General features: G+C 41.2%; 1 protein-coding gene across 2 annotated transcripts; it reads right to left on the minus strand.

Annotated features, from left to right (window-relative positions):
- Positions 1-314: 314 nt before the first annotated feature.
- On the minus strand, positions 315-22,031 carry LOC101747101 (acylamino-acid-releasing enzyme). 2 transcript variants are annotated; one of them, XM_062673250.1, is made up of 16 exons: positions 21,935-21,998; positions 21,588-21,656; positions 17,839-17,938; positions 15,132-15,343; positions 14,042-14,208; positions 12,472-12,614; positions 10,849-10,986; positions 10,273-10,408; positions 9,282-9,412; positions 8,751-8,931; positions 7,928-8,043; positions 6,454-6,601; positions 5,832-5,969; positions 3,638-3,935; positions 1,624-1,833; positions 315-1,104 (listed from the first exon to the last, which is right to left on the minus strand). In XM_062673250.1, exons 3-16 carry the CDS (start codon positions 17,848-17,850, stop codon positions 1,002-1,004), a joined length of 2,133 nt encoding a protein of 710 aa, XP_062529234.1. In that variant the 5' UTR covers positions 17,851-17,938; positions 21,588-21,656; positions 21,935-21,998; the 3' UTR covers positions 315-1,001. The 2 variants fall into 2 exon arrangements, with proteins under 2 accessions (XP_062529234.1, XP_012546247.1); XM_012690793.4 differs by lacking the exon at positions 21,588-21,656 and having other exon boundaries at positions 21,935-22,031.
- Between the last annotated feature and the right edge of the window lie 1,031 nt (positions 22,032-23,062).

Here is a 23,062-nt window from a genome sequence, read left to right on the forward strand (position 1 = left end):
GAGGCTAGTTCTTGTGAATTGGCGGTAGTTCTTTTGACCTTCGACAAGTATGTACTTTCATTTATGTTGAATATTTCTTTTTTGATTTGATTTGATTTGATTATACAAATCAGTGTTTTTTTTTATTTTGATTGCCCTCGTAGGCGGACGAGCATACGGCCAACCTGATGGTGAGTGGTTACCGTCGCCCATGGACTTCAGCAATGCCAGGGCCAGAGCCAAGACGCTACCTACCGTAAAAACTAAATAAATAAAAATAAACACGAAATTCTGCGACTTGAAATCTGTAGTAGAGTTAAATAAATACAACAGCATAATTCAATATTCGTTTATTACAACAACAAAAAAAAACATTATTCAAATTACAAAAACACAGTAATTTCTATATTATTAAAATACAAAAATCTGAACACCTCAATATTACGAGTCTAATACAAAAATTCATTGCGTCATTCCCGAAATTATTTAGGAAAACGAATTTTAACTAACGCGACTGAAAAGAACGAACCCTTCTCTCTCCGGATCTAGTCTTCATAAATCACTTAACCTCTTCAATCTATCTGTCTATATATATAAAAATGAATTGGAAGATTTGTTCTACTGTATCAATTGATTTATGTTGAATTATTATGATTTAATAAGATTATTGACATAATTATTGACTTAAATTCATAAATTATTTTCAATAAAAAAAAATATATCCACGCTTGAAAGGCAAACGTGACTAAGCGACAGTAACTGCTTTGTACATAAATGATAGGCAATAACCATATTCGATGCGCAAAAAAATATATATTTCTAGGTCTATTAAAATCATTTCAATCCTACAGCTAGATTCGTTAAAATAGAATTTTTTATCAGGTATATCAACTTTAAATTAGTCTACTGTAAAGTTCACGCGTTGTCGCTTAGTCACGTTTGCCTTTCAAGCGTCGATGTTTTCATATATAAAATCATTAAAATCGATCGATGACGCTACAAGTCACTAGTTATACCTAATGTTACTGATCTAAATGCTTCAAGAACCAAAGGGCGGCGTTGATAAGATTGTCCATCTCAACAAGCGGCGACGATAACGAATGATTGTCGTCGTACAGGTAGACTCTGAAATAAGAACGTTGACGGGTCTACAACCTCGTCGTGTGGCGAAGGGGGGGGGGACCACCACCACTAGTTCCAGCTTGAAGGGTGGGGCAGCCGTTACGTAATGCATCTAAGATGTCACAAGACAATACATTACTGGTGGTAGGACCTCTTGTGAGTACCACCGCTGTGCCTATTTCTGCCGTGAAGCAGTAATGCGTTTCGGTTTGAAGGGTAGGGTAGCCGTTGTAACTATACTGAGACCTTAGAACTTATATTTCAAGGTGGGTGGCGCATTAACGTTGTAGATGTCTATGGGCTCCAGTAACCATTCAACACACCTGGCTGTGAACTCGTCCACCCATCTAAACAATAAAAAAAAAAAAAAAGACAATTGGTGGTATTTAGGTTGTGTTATCGATGGAATCCAGTAACCAATTCCCACCAGGTGAGGCGAGAGGTCCTTCGCCCAATTACGCGACAAGAAAACGCCACTGAGTCGGGTCTCATCCATACAGTACAATAAATAGCGCTACCGACCTGGTCGCAACACCATTGGCCTTGAGCCTCCTCGCGTACTCCAGGCCCTGGTAGTGGGGGACGCGCTTGTCCGCAGAGCCCAGCATGAGGGCCGTCGGAGCCTTGACCTTGTGAGCGTGGACCAGAGGTGAGCACCGGCGCATCGCCAGCAGCTGCTCCTCGGAAGGCGGACCCTCCTCCGTGAACGGGAAACCGGCTTCCACCGCACACCTATTCACGCATAGCGTATTTACGGCGATATAGCTTTTTACTGCATTAACTTTTACTAGGCAGCCATGTTTAAATCGGATACAGATTATAAAATATCCACAGACTATATAATGTCACGCCCGTTGACCAAACGATGAAACAAGTACGGTACTTAATTAGGCCAAGTTAAAATTTGGTGTGGTGTTGGAGACGTCTCCTGAGAATTAAGTGGACCGCGCATCGTACCAACGTTTCGATTCTGAAAGAGCTCAACATCAAGGAGAGACTATCGTCAACAGTCCAAATACGAATCCTCAAGTTCTTCGGGCACATCACTCGTAATGAGAACTCCATTGAGCGGTTGGTGGTGCAAGGGAAAGTCGAGGGCAAAACATCTCGCGGACGATCTCCAACACGATAGACTATAAATGATTGCTCTCACTCTGCGAAACACCGTGCCACATGGCGTCGCATGGCGATAGCATCGGTATCGCAGGATCCGACCGATGCATGACCACGACCACTCTGTCAAGAGTGTACGAATAGAACGAAAATATGAAGTCATTGACCGGAGACTTACCCGTCCAAATTATCAGCGTAATGTCCTTTAGTCGCCAGGTCTATGAGGGGATTCCTCATGACGGTAGCTCTAAACAGATCCGGGAAGCATCTCGCTAGGTGGGCCACCACGAGCCCGCCGTAGCTTCCTCCCTTCAAGAAAACCGTCCCGCTCAATTGTGCGTCTTTCTCTAATACGGTCTCTAGAGCGAGATGACAATCTTTGACGTCATAGTTTCCTACGTTCGATATGAGAGAAGCGACGCTCGCTTCTCCCGAGCCGGTCGAGCCGCGGTAGTTAACAAAGAGCGTCGCCATACCTATCAACACAGGTAAAGTCATGAACGATGCACAATCTTTTAGGTAACTTTACTTATATTTAGTCGCGATTCGAAATCACTGAGCAATATCGGTTGCGTTATCTATTTAAAGGAGTTTGTACGTTTTTCTGCTAGGGCTACGCGTGATATGTTATAAGTGCGTGCCCGTTAAGCGTGATATCGAAATACGCAATTCGCAAAGCCGGTGTACGCTAGTGAGGCAGAGGAACTTATGGTAATTCGTTTACTATTTTAATTCGGCTCAAAGGAACAAGATTTCGCGTCAACGGCCCTCGTCGGTATTACGAATGTGACACTATATAACATCGATATAAACACAGCTGTCTAGTATAGTAAGAACGGGCATGCTTTTATTAATCATATTGCATATCACCGACGGTCTCTGAAATAATTTTGAATATAGTCTAATTTTATTGTTATTATATTATTGCCATATGTGAGAGGGAGAATGTGCATTTTCCCCACATTAAATGTTTACGAAGTGAAATAGCCAAGTAAGCAATAACACCTTGAAGAGTTAAATTAATCTTACAAACGTATTAGATTAACGTAATTTTTTTTTATTAGTACATTTAATGACAAATCAATTATGTTTCACAATCTGAACTTTCATAATTATATGAACTTTCATTAATAATATCAACCTTGATTATAACAGTGACAACGAACCTTTTAAGATGAGGACGAATCAAAGAAAATACTTTTCAAAGGTACAGTACGCTGCTTGCTGGTCTTGTAGGCAGCGGCTTGGCTTTAGTACTGACATTGCTGACGTACGTGAGCGACGATGACCATTTACCATTAGCTGGGCCGTATGCTCATCTGTCTACATGGGGCTAAAAAGCATAGAAGGCATTGGAGTTCAACTATTCAAGCACACTTCCACCACCATGCGCGACACGAATTCATGTAACCGGCTGACTCACCAATCAGCGATGTCCGTGGAGTTGAACATGCTGGCGACGTCTATGACCGGGTTGCGGCTGACGACCACCTTGAACAGATCCGGGTACTGCCCGCTGAGGTGCGCCACCAGGAAGCCCCCGTGGGAGCCGCCCATCAGACACAATTTACTCTCGTCCAGACCGAACCTGGCCACGGCCGTCTCCGTGGCCAGTTTACAATCTTTCACGTCTGCGTCACCCACGCGCTTCGGCAGGAACGCCATAGACGCCTCCCCTGCCCCGGTGGACCCTCGATAATTGACGTGCAGTATGGCGAAACCTAAAATAATTTACATTTTTTTTTATTGCCCTTGTAAGCAAACGAGCATACGGCCTATGTGATGGTGAGTGGTTACCGTCACCCATGGACTTCAGCAATGCCAGGGGCAGAGCCAAACCACTGCGTAACTTAAAGTCGATAAAGCTCTAATATCACACGGGTGGCGGCTTGAAGGGCGAGGCAACCGTTATAACTATACTCAGACCTTATATCTCAAGATGGGTGGCGCATTTACGTTGAATGGGCTCCAGTAACCACTTAATACCAGGTATTCGTACGTACGTAAGCTCGTTGAACCATCTAAGCAATTAAAAAAAATTGCTTAGATGGGTGGACGAGCTCACAGCCCACCTGGTGTTAAGTGGTTACTGGAGCCCATAGACATCTACAATGTAAATGAGCCTTGAGATAAAAGTTGTAAGGTATCAGTATAGTTACAACGGCTGCCCCGCCCTTAAAATCGAAACGCATTACTGCTTCACGGCAAAAATAGACGGGGTGGTGGTACCTACCCGTGCGGACTCATAAGAGGTGCATGGCATCAGTAGCTATAAATATTTTATGAACAGATATGAGTAGAAGGGTTATTTTGATAATATCCTGAAAAGCACCCCACGATTTTTTACAATAAAATAATTTTTTCTTACACTATTTTTAATTCAAATTTATTAAAATTTATTTTCAATTTTTTAGTCGAATTTTCTATAAAAGCTTATTTTGTTAGTTTTTTTAAAATATTATTTATTTTTCATTTTTTAGTTGAATTTCAATTTCTTCAACAATTTTTTTTTTTCATTTTTTTATTATTATTGAATTGTCATCGGTCCTTAATAAGTATACCAAATTTCGAGTTAATCTGACGTTTTGAAGGGGGTCAAAATCATGTTCAAAGATTCCGTTACTAACATACATACGTCTGAAGCTAATATAAGCGTATTAAAAAGTAACTTAACCCGGGTGAAACGTCAGGGCACGTTTGGTCTATATATTAATCGTGTTCACGACTGGAGGGAAACCGAAAAAAATATTCTTTTGAATTTATAAATGTTTCGACTAGTTTACAAGTATAAACAGGATAATTACAAAAGAATTTTAAGACTATATGAAATGTGTTAAGAGAAATGAATTAGTTGGTCACATTGAAACCAAAGATAAAGAAATAATTTAGGAAAAAACAAATAAACAGATATTGCTCAGCAATTAATGGGCAGATATTCAAAATTAGGTTTTTCAATATTAGGTTTTTTTATTCATCTGCTTTATTGTCCGTTGCGGTATAACGTTAAACCAGTGAATCGATTTTTGATCGATTCGATCGATTGTTTTCAATCAGGTGTTGTCCATAGGCTACAGTCGCCCCGCACGCTGACAGCGCCACCTGGCAACGTGGGAGCGACCCCGGGCAGTGGACCGGGAATTTGTGAATAAGTCTTTAATAACTAGCTTCCACCACACAAATTGCGCACACGTGGATATAGTATTCGATCTATCAATAAATACGTACTAGAAACTATTAAGTAATCATTTTCGAGGGATATTTTAGATTCAGAATACAAATCTCTGTAATCCCGGTTACACTCAATGCCAGAGTCAGATTTGGATAACTTTATATTCGACAAATAAACAATATTGGGTCGATTATAATAACCTTAAATGATAACACCTAATGATCTCTCAACACTAGTCCGCAGCATCTGTTCACGACTTAACCTAACCTAATCTATCTTAAGACGGAGGGAGCCTGGAGATCAGTAATACAGGTCTTTGAACCTAGTACAGACTTCAGCTCCTTCAAAGGCTTACAAAATAAATTATAAGGTTAATTTCCATTTGTATTTGTACTATACTTTAAGAGAGAAATAAATAAATTATTATTATTATTATTATTTCACTCACCCAGGTCATTGAAGAAGGCCGCTTCAAAAGAGTAGCTGTTCGTAAAGTTGGAGTGAGGTCCGCCGTGGGGCCACACCAGCAGGGGCAGCTTGGAGCCGCCCTGCACGCTCGGGGAGAGGTATATCGCCGAGAAAGACTCTGTGGGATTGAACAATATTGAGCACTCGTTAGCTTTAGTATATTAGAAGCCGTCGTGGCCTAAAGGATAAGACGTCCGGTGCATTCGTGTGTAGCGATGCACCGGTGTTCGAATCCCGCAGGCGGGTACCAATTTTTCTAATGAGATACGTACTCAACAAATGTTCACGATTGACTTCCACGGTGAAGGAATAACATCGTGTAATAAAAATCGAACGCGAATAATTATAATTTGCGTAATTACTGGTGGTAGGACTTCTTGTGAGTCCGCACGGGTAGGTACCACCACCTCATTTATTCCTACAGTGAAGCAGTAAAGCATTTCGGTTTGAAGGGCGGGGCAGCCGTTGTAACTATACTTGAGACCTTAGAACTTATATCTATCTCAAGGTGTGTGGCGCATTTACGCCGTAGATGTCTATGGGCTCCAGTAACCACTTAACCCCGGCTGTGCTGTGGTCCCTGGCGGGGCGGTTGCACTTACTGACGGGGTCCGCGCAGTCCGCGTGCTCGAGCTGCAGGTAGGTGACCTCGGAGCGGGCCAGGCCGGCGGGGACCTCCGGCTGTGACGTCACCGGCATCCACTCTACCTCCGCCTCCGAGCCCCGCGCCGGCAGTCTGGCTACGTACAGCTGCACAACACAATAATGAACTCTCTGTATTATAACGTAAGGTTCTCATTCGTAGTCGATGCAATTAGGATATTTATGTATATCGACGCTTGAAAGGCAAACGTGACTAAGCGACAGTAACTGCTTTGTACATAAATGATAGGCAATAACCATATTCGATGCGCAAAAAAATATATATTTCTAGATCTATTAAAATCATTTCAATCCTACAGCTAGATTCGTTAAAATAGAATTTTTTTTTCAGGTATTTCAACTATAAATTAGTCTACTGTAAAGTTCACGCATTGTCGCTTAGTCACGTTTGCCTTTCAAGCGTCGATATGTTTATACAGAATTCAGTTAGTATTAGTATATGAATGAAGGAACGGAACGGAGCGATATGGAGGAATGAGAGATATGGAGCATGACTGAGTGAGAGAGATAGAAGATGTCGTGTTTGGAAGTGAGAAAAGAGGCGAATGAATGCGAAACATCTAGTTTTATTGCATAAGCAACAGGGAGTAGTTTCCGGAAGACGAAAGACGTTGTATTGGAGTTACTTTACTGGTGGTAGGACCTCTTGTGAGTCCGCACGGGTAGGTACCACTACCCTGCCTATTTCTGCCGTGAAGCAGTAATGCGTTTCGGTTTGAAGGGTGGGGCAGCCGTTGTAACTAACTGAGACCTTAGAACTTATATCTCAAGGTGGGTGGCGCATTTATGTTGTAGATGTAGATGGGCTTCAGTAACCACTTAATACCAGGTGGACTGTGAGCTCGTCCAACCGCCTAAACAATAAAAAACTAAAAAAAATAGAGTCGATCTATCGACGGTACGTGTTTTAAGTGTTAGACTACGCCAAAATCATACGTTTCGTGTGGCGGCAGCCATCACAGAACAGTTTAGGAGGCTTAATCGACAAAGGGAAGATCTTCCACCGAGCGGGTGATATTGCTCTGTAGACCGACGGTCCCAATGTTGTTGTTCGGAACTTGTTTAGATGCGAACTTATCTTGAAAATGTCGTAAGCGAGATTCAGGCATCTGTCAATTATCTTGTGTTCTGTGATGAAGAGCGAAAGCTGAAATTGTTCCGTCGCAGGTCACCAGTTTGGGAGGCTTAAACGACAAAGCGGTTGGCAGGTTTTGGCGGTAGGCAGCGGCCTGGCCCTGCCCCTGGCATTGCTGAAGTCCATGAGCGACGGTAACCACTCACCATCAGGTGGGCCGTATGCTCATCTGTCTACAAGGGAAATAAAAAATAAAAAGACAAAGGGAAGATCTTCCACCGAGCGGGTGATATATCCTATATGTGGATTGTTGTGTGTGTGTAGGAGCTGTGACCCGCCTGGCTGGGGCTGGTGAGGCTGGAGTGCGCGGCCAGTATGACGTCATCGTGCACGTCCAGCACGCTCGTCGACCCCGCCGCTCGACGGATTGAAACGTCCACCATCCCGCCGCTCTCTGGTAACAACGTACAAACATTACTGTGCCATTACAGATAGATTGAAATCGTAATCAACAATGAATATTATGTAGATTTATCTTTAACTAGTATGGCCCCGCGGTAGTCAAAATTCGACTATAATTAATTGAAATTATAGGTTTGTACATTAGTATGATTCTATTGTCAAAGACTATTAAAATTTATTATACTTGTATAATCACAGATTTCGCCAAGATTATACTACAGACAAATAATATTAAAAATTAGTCTATTCTCAATCTGATCACAGATTATAAGCAATTACAAGTTTGACAATGTATTTTTATTTATTATTATTTTTTTCCCTATCTATGCTGATAACCTTGAGAGGCTATTTCAGCTTCTCCTTGACGTGTAGGTGAGTTCACACGACTCAAACCGGAGTGTTGTGAACACTGGCCCTAGCAAGAGCAGTGCTTCGCTGAATCTACCATCGGATCGGAAAGGAGACCCCCTAAGAAGATCCAACTAGAAACTCAGTGAGTGGAATTTTTATTTATTTATCCTGAATAAAATTGTATCTATTCATCAAATTCATATTATCTATGACATCCTAATGACAGTGACCATAGTAGACATCTGTGTGTGTGGCGTGGCGTGGCGTGGCGTGTCGTGGCGTGGCGTGGCGTGGCGTAACATGGGCACGAACGAATGATTTAAAAAATGTATCAATGATCACTCTCACCGATATCAACAACATAACTCCTAATTTCGTTCTTTTGGGGCGTTGAAAACACGATTCTCTTCCCGTCCTTGCTGAAGCACCGCGCGGGCAGACTCTGCGAGTAGATGCCGTGGAAGTCCCGACCGTCGTCCGTCCTGGTCACCGTCTGCACCAGGTCCACTATGACGGTCAGCGGCGCCTCCTGCGACACGGACATTGCTAAGTGGCGGCTGGGTATGCCAGCGCCACCTGCCGGCGGCTATCTCTTGCATTAAATTAAAACCTGTCAGTCACAACATTAAGTTTAAGCCGCTTATCAACGCCATCTGTTGACTGAACTTGGTACTATTTAACGACATGTTCTAAAAATATTTTGCAAAAATTAAAATGGACGTCATTATAGTGTAATCGACACTTCGATATCGTCGCACGTCGTTGTCCACAGGTCCCCGCCACTCAGTGCTAAGTGGAAAAGTAATCGTAGCACTGTTGTAGGTTTGCTGTTTGCAGCGATTTTACCCTGAAGCGTAATGTCAAAATTTTTACACTCACCGCGATGTTACCAGTGACCAGTTGGTGTCCGGCGTGGTGCGGCCCGCGGGCGACCCGCTGCAACCACACGGGCGCACCGCGGGGAGACAGCCGCGCCGCCCGCACCGACATGCCCTCCGGCGACAGTCTGCCTGGTACCGAGGTCACATAATCCCATAATTAACCGGCTACTTAAATGGTGTTACGCCGGTAATAATAACGCCATCTATCGCCGAATGGCCGAATGAATATCAAAGGATCTAGTAACATCTAGAACGTTCGAGAAGTACAACGCCATCTATTGTCAGATAGTGGAAACACAAATCGAAGGTACTCGACTTGTTAGGAACGTTCTCGACGATTCTAGGGACTTCGTATCGCCTATAAAAGCGTTGCAGAGATGGCACGCAGTCAGTCGGTAATCGGAACTGCTCGAAGCGAAACAGCGAGCGGATCACCTGAAGCGAAGCAGAAGAAGCGAACTACGAGTTGTAAAGTATTCTGTGTTTTAAGTGATAAATATGTCGTGGATAGCGACTTTTGGTGGTATTAAGACGTTGTTTTGATTATTATTTTATATGATAAAATGTTGTTTTGATAAATATCACTAAAATCTGGGGTGGACGCCGTAACGTCGGAGTATAAAATGGCGGTGCGTGGACAGAGTCGTCTCAGTCCGTATCAGTCAGCCAGTCTGTTAGTATCTCGGTCAGTCTCAGGCAGTCAGTCTGTCAGTCAGTCGCAGGCAGTCAGTCAGTCGGTCTGTTAGAACGAAACTGTCGGTTTACCCTGTCATTGTGAAAATTATTTGTTGAGAGTTTCAATAATTATATTATTCAAAAAATCTTATTGACTTTTATTGCAATAAACTGAGTTCAACCGAACATCAATGATGACGGAAACTGCCGCTCAGCCATCCCCGGGGCCGTCAAATACAATTTTAATTTATACTTCGGTAGAATTTTTATTTATTCTGAACCCCAGCACGTAAAAATAGTAAGAGTTTACTCACTCAACGCTTTATCGTCTTCCAAGGATAAAGTGAACACGTGTCCGGGTCTGTTCGTGCAGAAGATGAGGCCCAGTCGGCGCGGCTCCGTGCTCCACGCTATCCCGATAACGCTTTTGCCGTCCAACGTGAAACGTACCTTACAATAACGTTTATTGTTTACTGGTGGTAGAGCGATTAGTGTAGTAGTGGAGATAGCAATAAAGTGGACAGCAAAAATTTTTACTGGTGGTAGGACCTCTTGTGAGTCTGCACGAGTAGGTACCACCACCCCGCCTATTTCAGCAGTGAAGCAATAATGCGTTTCGGTTTGAAGGATGGGGCAGCCGTTGTAACTATACTTAGACCTTAGAACTTATATCGCAAGATGGGCGGCGCATTTACGTCGTAGATGTCTATGGGGTTCAGTAACCACTTAACACCAGGTGGGCTGTGAGCCCGTCCACCCATCTAAGCAATACAAAACAAAGGTACCAGCAGGCACTCGCTTAATAAAATTACAGTCAAGAATCGACCGAAAGTAATCACACATTAAAGTACAAAATCGCATAAATTCAAGTCAGGTTCATAAGTCGTTACTTGTCCGGGACACCAGTCTTCGGGGAGGCCGTCCAATACGGTGAAGCTCTCGCTCTCGATCTTACAGACGACGATCACTGAGGCGTGCTTTCCGACCAGCTGCTCGCCCCAGTCCTGCCGGTATATGTACTCCTCGCCCTGCAATGTGATCAGTGTGTGTGCCCACGAAAACAGTATAACAAAGATACGTAATAATACGTAGTGCTGTGTGGGCACAGAGCGAGTTGTTTACTAATGATAAGTCTGGATTTTACTAACGCACTTTATGTTGGAACTTCCTTTTCCTTATTCGTTCCTCAATCCCCTATCCACGCCATCTGTTGACACTATAATAAAAACTACGCGTGTGAAAACGGCGCGAAGAGTGTGTGCGTGTGTAAAAAAAACTAAAACACGGTGCCGGTGCAAAAACGATAAAATTGTGATCTAAAAACTCTTGACAATGAGAAAATAAAAAAGCGCATCAACGAACTACGGAGTGAGTCCTAAAACTTATTCTTTTCTCAGTCCTAAACATATTTAAATTAAAAACACTTTAATATAAACAATCACGTACAAATGTTCTATGTTATTGTTTTATGTTAATGTTGTAATTAATAAACTTGCTAAGATGTTCGGTTGCATTACACCGAACAAGTGCGTTGCAGGTACAAGTGACGCCATCTGTCGTTAAATAGCAAAAACGGATATTGCAACAATGGGAACAGCTCTTGAAAATTCCGAGACATTGTGGACATGGTCGACGTGAGGAGAGTTCTCTTCGAAGCGATACGACGGACGGATCACCCCAAGAAAGCGAAGAAGTGAATTGTGATAGCGAAGTCTCTTTTTTTTCGGGCCGGGGTCCGAACCTCCTACGAGTTCCCGCGCCTTGTATCCTATCACGTTAGGTGGCAACCTTATCAAAACCACAAAGAACTATTAATAATACTCTTCGTTGTAATGAACTTTTGATCAACATGACATTCATAGACTTCAGTTTTTTTTTGGTATATGGGCTCTATATATATGAGCATACAGCCCAGCTGACTGTGAGCGATTACCTTCGCTCGCGGACGTCAGCAATGTTACGGCCACAGCCCTTGAAGAATAGGTTTTATGAGAAGCGAAAAGTAATCGAGAAATATATCATACTAGCTGACCCGTCAGACTTCGTAGTGTCTCAATCGATAAATAAAAGACCTAAACTTTTGTATAAAATAAACTTAAAACAAACAAAAGGAATTCGTCCGACGAGGGACACATAAAAGGAAAAACAAAATTGTTATTTTTATTTAATTCCGAGCATTTTCATATTTATCTACCTTTTAAACCTTCTTTGGACTTCCACAAATAATTCAAGACCAAAATTAGCCAAATCGGTCCAGCCGTTCTCAAGTTTTAGCGAGACTAACGAACAGCAATTCATTTTTATATGTATAGATAGATAGATAGATAGATTTAGTACCGTGTCAGAATAGATAGAAGTAGACGTATTATATTTAAAACTAATCATGTTCAAGACATTGTCAAAACTATATTAAAAGAGACAAGGATTGTTCGAGAATAAATTTTAAAATATATGCATTCAATGCCGCATCACGACAAGAATTCCAAAGAAATAATAGTAATATTAAAAGGTACCTTTCTCGGCGTCTCTTTACTGTCGGACTTGGGTGTTTCGGCGGGCTTCCTCACGATGTAAGGCTCTGCTTTGGCCAGTTTCTTTTCCGCGACGTAAACGATAGCGCTTTCATCCTGCGACCAGTTCAGGCAGCCAAATTCGGCTGGAAACATTGTTAAGCTATTGCATAGCTTCTATCGAGGGCCTTGAGCGCGGCGACTGAATCAAGAAATTCCGTAACGAAAATAACCTGACACCCCCACTACGCCTACTATGTAGCTCGCGTTCAACAAATTCACACGTTGCCCTGGTGTAGTGTTTGTGAATAAGCGCGTGGCGTGACGTCGCACTGGATGAGAATCATGAAAAGTCTGCCCATCTCTCTCTCACGCGGTCTAGCTTATGAGTGTGAAGGGGACAGTTAATGTTTTGCTTTTGTTAATGTTTATAAATATAGCGTGGTCTTATTTTTATTATTGTATTAATATTAAATTATTATTGTCTAATTGTAATTGCATAAGTTGATAAAAAATGCTTTGCAATAGCTTTACCGCAGCAGTCCCCGAGTGCCACACGTCTTTTATTTATTTATGTCTTTGTGGCAACCTTGACACGTAAGATCGTAGTGCGTGTTATACAACCAATGCCCGGCCATCCTGCTGAATTTCTCGCCGGATCTTCTCAGCGGGTCGCGTTTCCGATCCGGTGGTAGATTCTGCGAAGTACTGCTCTTGCTAGGGCCAGTGTTAGCAACACTCCGGTTTGAGCCCCGCGAGCTCCCCTATACGTTAGGATGAAGCTGATATAGCCTTGAGAGGCTATCAGCATAGGTAGGGAAAAAAGTCCAGCAACATGGACTTTTTTTTATTTATTACATTGATGGGTGAACGAGCTGACGGCCCACCTGATGTTAAATGGTTACCGGAGCCCATAGACATCTACAACGCAAATACCGCCAACCACCTTGAGATATGAGTCATAAGGTCTCAGTATAGTGACAACGGCTGCCCCACCCTACAAACCGAAACGCATTACTGCTTCTCGGCAGAAACAGGTAGTGTTGTGGTACCTACCTGCCTCATTCATGAAGAGTATTTGTATGCTCTAAATATTACAATGCTTATATTTGCCACACACCTTGAGACATGAGATAGTAGTCACAATTGTAAACAGCTTTCCTTAAAAAAGCACCGCATGACTGCTACGCGGGAAAAATAGCCAGCAGTATTGTACCACGGCGCAGCATCTGAATACCGAAGTGTTAGCATTGCTTCATATTCGAGCCCGGTTACCATAAATGAGGCCGTCAGCGCAAAAGTGGTCTAACCCACTATTTTTCATAATCATGCTTATATGTATATTGCAATTTAAATAAAATATAATAAATTTTGATGCAAAACCGGCCTTTCCATAGTTTCACCCATAGATAACAGATGGCTTTGTAAACATTATTTTTGCGCGTATTTTTGTTGCCTACTAAAATTAAATTCATAAAAACTTAAACCTCATTGCTCCATAATAACTATATTAGGCCACTTTTGCGCTGATGGCCTAAAATATACCATTAAATTTATAGGCAAAAAACCTCACAATCAGCGTAAACGTCCCCGTGCAAATCCAGCGCATTGAGGTCGATACAGTGCGCAAGATGGTTCTTGCTCCACACTTCGAGGTACTGCTTCTTCAGGTCCTTCTGATTCCTCTCCTCCCTGATGACCGCTCGGTAGGTCTCATTGGGGGAAACGGCCGAGAGGAGCCTAAAACCAGACAGCCGATTGTCTTTTGCCTTTTAGCACTCTAAAGCCCCGAGTTGTACTTTTACTAGAGGTCCCGCAGTAGTCGAAATTCAACTATAATTAATTGTAATTATAAATTTGTACACTATTATGATTGTATTTTATACTTCTATAATCACAAATTTCGGCAAGATTACACTATAAAAAATATTAACAAAGACAAACAATATTTAATCTATTCTCAATTTGACAACTGACATCAAGAACAAAAGTTTGACAATAAATACTATGAATGCGTGTGTGCGTCAAATACATGTTATGTAGTGTGTGTAATGTTTTCTTTATCGATTTAACGTATCTTTTATGAATTATTTAAAAAAAAATTTAGCAGTGTACACTCCTTCTCTATATTCTCTATAAGTGTGGAAAATTTCATACTCCTCCGTCCGCGCAATTTTCGTAAAAAGGGATACAAAGTTTTTGCTTCACGTATTAATATATAGATATTCGGGCGTCGCCCCCTCATCTACCAAGCAATGTCATAGCTAATGACACACACACTTGGAAAATACTTGAAACGAAATTAAGCTCTCAATTTAGACTTTATAGTCAATCCTGCTTAGTTCTGCGGCGGTCTCGACGACTACATCCGAACAAACGCATTTTACCCGCAACTTCATTTACGTAGAAAGTGAAAATATTTTTGAATTATAAAATGTTAAGAAGCTATTTAAACCCCTATTTTGAAACATTCTTTATTGGTGCTCCACCTGTATTGGTCTTAGAGTGATGTTATATAGCCTATAGCCTTCCTCGATAAATGAGCTATCCAACACTGAAATATTTTTTCAAATCGGACCCGTAGTTCCTGAGATTACCGCGTTCAAATAAAAAAACTCTTCAGGTTTATAATATTAGTATAGATTTAAACAAATAAAACTTACTCATTACTGATATCCGTACCAAAGCCGCAATCGGCTATGACCTTTAAGCTCTCGTTTAATATATAGCTTGAGACGAATCTAGTGTTCTTGCCTCTGTCCGTGCTCCGCACCGTCCATTTGACGGTGACCCTCGAAGTGTCCCTGCTCAAGTGCGCGCCCACGATCGACGGAACTTTCGAGAAATTCTTGTACAATCTTATCACGTTTTCGAACTGAAATTATTAATAAGAACATAAACTGAAAGATATTAAGGGTATAATTATTGTTATGCCAATACGAGTGACTTTTTTTTTCTACCGAATCTGTTAGCCTTGAGAGGCTATGTCAGCGTAAACTGAAAGATATTAAGGGTATAATTATTGTAATGCCAATACGCGTGACTTTTTTTTTTCTACCGAATCTGTTAGCCTTGAGAGGCTATGTCAGCGTAAACTGAAAGATATTAAGGGTATAATTATTGTTATGCCAATACGAGTGACTTTTTTTTTCTACCGAATCTGTTAGCCTTGAGAGGCTATGTCAGCGTAAACTGAAAGATATTAAGGGTATAATTATTGTAATGCCAATACGCGTGACTTTTTTTTTTCTACCGAATCTGTTAGCCTTGAGAGGCTATGTCAGCGTAAACTGAAAGATATTAAGGGTATAATTATTGTTATGCCAATACGAGTGACTTTTTTTTTCTACCGAATCTGTTAGCCTTGAGAGGCTATGTCAGCGTAAACTGAAAGATATTAAGGGTATAATTATTGTAATGCCAATACGCGTGACTTTTTTTTTTCTACCGAATCCGTTAGCCTTGAGAGCGCTATGTCAGCGTAACCCTCGGCAGGCAGCGGCTTGGCTCTGCCCCTGGCATTACTGAAGTCCATGGACGACGGTAACCACTCACTATCAGGTGGGCCGTATGCTGGTCTGCCTACAAGGGCAATTAAAAAAAACCCTAAGGTGTAGGTGATCTCTCGCGGCTCAAACCAGGAGGCGTTGCTGACACTGACCCTAGCAAAAGCAGTGCTTCGCAGAATCTACCACCGGATTGAAAACACGACCCACTGAGAAGATCCGGCGAGAAACTCAGTGGGCGACGAATGACGCTATCTGTCTAAGAAGTCTAATAAGGTAAACGGATATCGAAACACCTAGAACATTTATTGAATGTTCTGGAACAGTGTATTGGATCGAAACGACTGTAAAAACATGACATACATTACATCAAGAGAGGTTTCTTCGAAGGAAAAAGACGAACAGATCATCCCAAGAAAGAGAAGTGAACTGTGATAGTGAATTCTATCTAAATTGTCGTAAGAATGTAATTGAGTTTCAATTAGTATTTCGGTGAATAGTTTTAATCTATAATGAGCTCCAGCTCGTGACAGTATTATCAATAAGATCCGCTAATTCTAAAAGAAATATTTAGCGTTGCCAGTTATTTTACGGAATCTACCTATTTATCGGAACTTAATGGATGTTAATACTGCGATCGTATGATTCCTATTGCTATCTTTTTTTTTTTATGATTGAAGGATTACTGGTGGCCCGGAGGCCTTTCCAGTTTCACCAGGACATGTGGGCGAGCAAAGGCTCAGCCAGGAGGGGTGGGATTTGCTAACAGCTACCCGAGCGCCTCCGAAGGAGACCTAACAGCTCAAGAGTGGCTGCTTCGCGAATGAATCTACTACCGGATCGGAATCGCGACCCGCTGAGAAGATCCGGCGAGAAACTCAGCGAGCTGATTCATGGGTTAGGTTGCACGGCGAACTCTTTGTCGAGTTCGACGAGTACGGTCACTATTGCTATCGTGTGTGCTGCATGGTCGTTCGAGTCACATCTGTATAAAATAAACGCGAAACGAAACCTTGCAACATGTAGATTGATAAATTACAGCATTCACCTTAAGAGTAAGACGTGAATAATAGGAAATATATATAAAAATGAATTGCCGTTCGTTAGTCTTGCTAAAATTCGAGAACGGCTGGCTTTTCCTTTGAGGTGCCTTCCGTCGGACAGATTTCTTTTGTTTGTTTTAAGTTTCTTTTACACAGAAGTTTAGGTCTTTTATTTATCGATTGAGGCACTACGAAGTCTGCCGGGTCAGCTAGTAAGAAATATTTATAAGGTTTTAGTCTTATTCAATCACAACTGTGAACACCTATTCCTGTTACTTTTAAACATCATTGAGTACCCCGATGCCTATCGGAAGCTGAGACACCAGCAATTTCAGCTGACAAGGTTGTTGTTCCAAAGAGCGAAGTAATGCTGCAAGCAAACCAATATCTCAGGAGCTTTCAATGAACTGGAGTAACTTGTAGATAAGGTGCCCGAATTACGAGAACTCGACAAACAATATGCGACCTAAAGCAGTCGATATAGTTATTAAATTAGGAGGAACATTCGAGCGCTCCATGGCACTTGGTTAAGACTAGTCTTTCGATCATATTGGTCAAGTAATTTTGGGCCATGCTCACGAGATTTACACAGTAAGGCAATGAAATCGTAACAATAAATTAAACTCACAAAATTTTATTTAATGAATGATTTTTAGTAATTTCTGGTATTTATCGTGTTATAGTCCAATTAAGAGCTTGAGCAAAGATGAGCTTGTAGTAAATAATAATTCTAGTGTTGATACTGCTACTCAACACCGTGAAACTTATGATGTTGTTAATTACAATACAAGTTCTAAAATTATATTACTAAAAATACAAACCTCTTTTGACATTTTGATAAATGCTAATTACGGACTTCTCTTAAAATATTTGTTGCTCTATACAAAGAGCAACGATGACAATAAAATGAAGCAGTGGGAACTGAAAAGAAAAAAAAATGATTTTATAAGTTTTCTTCAGTATTGGTGATAGCGCTTAGATTAGTAACTGTAGCAAGATGAAACAAAATGTAAACTCTATAGTCAATGGAACCACGAGAACGAAACTAATGATCTACTGATCCCTTGACTTTACCTTATTACATTCGTTTTTGATTATTTAAAATTTTCAGGCAAAAATATTCATACATAAGACATGTTCACGATTGACTTCCACGGTGAAGGAATAACATCTGTATGTATAAAAATTAATTGCTATTCGTTAGTCTCGCTAAAACTCGAGAACGGCTGGACCGATTTGGCTAATTTTGGTCTTGAATTATTTGTGGAAGTCCAGAGAAGGTTTAAAATGTAGATAAATATGAAAATGCTCGGAATTAAATAACAATTTTGGTTTCCCTTTGATATGTCCCCCGTCGGACGGATTCCTTTTGTTTGTTTTAAGTTTATTTTATACAAAAGTTTAGGTCTTTTATTTCTCGATTGAGGCACTACGAAGTCTGCCGGGTCAGCTAGTCGTGTAATAAAAATCAAACCCGCATTACACACACAAACCTAATGTAACCATTATAATTTGCGTAATTTACTGCTGGTAGAAGCTCTTGTGAGTCGGCGCGGGTAGGTACCACCACACTACCTGTTTCTGCCGTGAAGCAGTAATGCGTTTTGGTTTGAAGGGTGGAAGGGCCCACATCGTGGCTATACAAAAATTAACCCTTAAGCCCAAGAAGTAACCCTTTAGACACCATAATACGAATGGTGATTATGTGCAAAACATACGAGATAAAAGTGTCAACTCTAATTATATAAAAGTGTTGGTTAAATATTTCGATTGTATTAATAAATATTTTTTTTGTATTGTCTTTGTGTTCTAAAACATTTAATTTTCAAGTCGGTATATTATAATGCTGATAGCTATGTGACATAGATAAGCGCTATCAGTATTTTATGATTGAAACTAAGTAGTATATACGTCTACAATATTATACTTTGTCCGAGTCTTTTATGTTTGATGTCACATCTGAAGTCGTCGTGGCCTAAAGGATAAAACGTCTGGTGCATTCGTATGTAGCGATGCACCGGTGTTCGAATCCCGCAGACGGGTACCAATTTTTCTAATGATATACGTACTCAACAAATGTTCACGATTGACTTCCACAGTGAAGGAATAACAATGTGCAGTCAGGCGGGAGCTCCGACTCCTGGACGGCCATAAGTCGAGTGGGCCAGACGGCATCCCTGAAGTGGTTCTGAAAACGTGCGCCCCTGAGCTGACGCCTGCGCTAACGCGTTTGTATCGCCTCTCTTATTGCAATAACAGGGTTCCGTCTTCATGGAAGACTGCCCACGTCCACCCTATCCCCAAGAAGGGTGACCGGTCGGACCCATCGAGTTATAGGCCTATCGCGATAACTTCCTTGCTTTCCAAGGTGATGGAGCGAATAATAAATATACAACTCCTGAAGTACCTGGAGGATCGCCAGCTGATCAGTGACCGACAGTACGGTTTCCGTCACGGTCGCTCAGCTGGCGATCTTCTTTTATACCTTACTCACAGGTGGGCTGAAGCCTTGGAGAGCAAGGGCGAGGCTCTTGCTGTGAGCCTTGATATCGCGAAGGCCTTCGTCAGGGTCTGGCATAGGGCACTTCTATCGAAGTTACCATCTTACGGAATCCCCGAGGGTCTCTGCAAGTGGATCGCTAGCTTCTTGGATGGGCGGAGCATCACGGTCGTTGTAGACGGTGACTGCTCTGATACCATGACCATTAACACTGGCGTACCACAAGGTTCGGTGCTCTCCCCCACGCTTTTCATCCTGTATATCAATGACATGCTGTCTATTGATGGCATGCATTGCTATGCGGATGACAGCACGGGGGATGCGCGATATATCGGCCATCAGAGCCTCTCTCGGAGCATGGTGCAAGAGAGACGATCAAAACTTGTGTCTGAAGTGGAGAACTCTCTGGGGCGAGTCTCCGAATGGGGTGAATTGAACTTGGTTCAATTCAACCCGATAAAGACACAAGTTTGCGCGTTCACTGCGAAGAAGGACCCCTTTGTCATGGCGCCGCAATTCCAAGGAGTATCCCTGCAACCTTCAAAGAGTATCGGGATACTTGGGGTCGACATTTCGAGCGATGTCCAATTTCGGAGTCATTTGGAAGGCAAAGCCAAGTTGGCGTCCAAAATGCTGGGAGTCCTCAACAGAGCGAAGCGGTACTTCACGCCTGGACAAAGGCTTTTGCTTTATAAAGCACAAGTCCGGCCTCGCGTGGAGTACTGCTCCCATCTCTGGGCTGGGGCTCCCAAATACCAGCTTCTTCCATTTGACTCCATACAGAAAAGAGCCGTTCGGATTGTCGATAATCCCATTCTCACGGATCGCTTGGAGCCTCTGGGTCTGCGGAGGGACTTCGGTTCCCTCTGTATTTTGTACCGCATGTTCCATGGGGAGTGCTCTGAGGAATTGTTCGAGATGATACCAACGTCTCGTTTTTATCATCGCACCACCCGCCACCGGAGTAGAGTTCATCCATACTACCTGGAGCCACTGCGGTCATCCACAGTGCGTTTCCAGAGATCTTTTTTGCCATGTACCATCCGGCTATGGAATGAGCTCCCCTCCACGGTGTTTCCCGAGCGCTATGACATGTCCTTCTTCAAACGAGGCTTGTGGAGAGTATTAAGCGGTAGGCAGCGGCTTGGCTCTGCCCTTGGCATTGCTGAAGTCCATGGGCGACGGTAACCACTCACCATCAGGTGGGCCGTATGCTCGTCTGCCTACAAAGGCAATAAAAAAAAAAGAAAAAATAAAAAACACCGTGTAATAAAAATCAAAGCAGCAAATTGTAATTTGCGTAATTACTGGTGGTAGGACCTCTTGTGAGTCCGCACGGGTAGGTACCACCGCCCCGCCAATTTCTGCCGTGAAGCAGTAATGCGTTTCGCTTCTGAGACGTGGACCCTCAGGCCCAGACCCGATCGAGAATTGACGCATTTGAAATGTGGTATTGGCGCAAAATGTTGGGCATATCATGAACGGAGTGCCGAACAAATGTGTCAATTTTCTCAGAGCTAAACGTCAAGACCCGTCTATCTACACTCTGTACACAGCGTCTCCTCAAGTACTTCGGACATGTGGCCCGACGAAATCCTGACAACTTGGAAAAAATAATAGTTGTCGGTCATGTAGAAGGAATGAGATGTCGAGGAAGATCGCCAACCAGGTGGACGGACATTGTAAAGGAGGCCACAAATACCAGCATCCCGGGCGCCATTAAACAGGCTGAATGCAGGCAACATTGCTTCCAATGTTGCCTCTTCTTCAAGCTGGAGCAGAAACTAGACCAAGGTGGTCAAGACTGTCAGTAATGAGGAAGCAACGAAGAAGAAGAATAATATATTTGGAGTTGTGTGTCCAGGTTGGAATTATTGTTTTCTTATAATTTATATTTTCCTAGTACTCATTACACAGGAGCAAGATCTAGCTTGATCCATTCTACTTGATGTTTTACTTTTAATTATGTTTCAATTATAATGAACGTTTTGATTTCATACACATTAAAAAATACCTCCAGACCCTAAGTTAGAACTCCAAAATACTAAGAACTTATCTAATACCACTTACCTTTTCTTACTCACAAAAAAATTTATATTTTGTTTGTAAGTATCCAATTGAACTTTAAAGGTAATTAATCTAAAAAAATTACAATGTAATGGATATTAGACATTTAAAATAAAATAATTGCAAATATGTATATCTGTGACTTGCAATTTTGACAATAAATAAAAATTAACACTTTACTTTTAAAAACTATTATACACATTCAGTGTTTTATATCATTATGATCATACAAGCACTGAGCTAATATTGTGTTTACAATGATAATAACATTTAATACTAAAATGACTTGTTTCAATTATAATTTATAATACTAAAAATGTAAGACCTCCACGAGAACTATAAATTTTTACCTTAAAATGTTTATTTGTAAATATTACATATGTGGAACAATTCGCACACAATTAAAAACAAATAGTAATACAGTAGTAGTAGTAGTTTTATTTTTCCAAATGGAAAGGCAAAGGTATCACACCATACAGCCTAGTCTTTTATAGTTTTTTTTTATGAAATATGATATTATGAAATGAAATGAAGCTGATTAATTTAATATGAAACATGGCATGGCATGAAACGAATTGAAATGAGATGAGATGATAATTATGATATGGGTATTTTTATGAAAAATTATGAAATGGAGTGAAATGAAGAATTTGAGACATTAATCAATTGGGATGAAATTAAATTAAATGAAATGAAATGATATGGGATGAAATATAATCTCATTAAAATGGTGGTCATTTACTGAGATTTTTTCAGTGGACTTTTTAGAGGATCCCGAAAAGCTACGTCCAGCGGCTTTGTTTTATTTTCCCACATTTGTGCACTTTCATAGATATTAAACAGTTAATAAACCACCGTTATTATACATTTAAACCTCAAGAAACTCTAAATAGACAAAATAAAACAAATCACACAACTTCACTCTTCGCGTTCTCGTCAATTCCCATTTGCCCATTGACAAATGTGGGAAAATGAAATAAAACCGCTGAATGTGGCTTGTCGGAATCTTCCAAAAACTTAACTGAAAAAATCTCAGTAAATAACCACTATTTTACAGAAATTATATTTTATCCTATCTCGTTTCATTTAATTCCATCTCAATTAATGTCACAAGTTAATTAGTTTCATATCAGTGTGATAGAAGGCTTCTTTTTAATTAAAAAATTTAACTCCTACGGTACTGTATTTTTCATTTATGTCAGATAATGCGAAGCAATGCGAGGACTTTTTGGCAGGAACGCGAGTAGCGAAGTTGTGTGAATTGTTTTATTTTGTTTTAGTGTTTCTTCGGGTTTGTAATAACGTTGGTTTATTAATTGTGTTGTATCTGTGAAAGTGCACAAATGTGGAAAATGAAACAAAGCCGCTGGACGTAGCTTCTCGGGATCCTCCAAAAAGTCTTAATAAATTTCTCTATTTTACTGAGATTATATTTCATCCCATATCATCTCATCTCATTTTATTTCATTCAATTTCAT

Source organism: Bombyx mori, chromosome 17, assembly GCF_030269925.1.
Source record: "Bombyx mori chromosome 17, ASM3026992v2".
In the NCBI taxonomy this organism is placed as follows: Eukaryota; Metazoa; Arthropoda; class Insecta; order Lepidoptera; family Bombycidae; genus Bombyx; species Bombyx mori.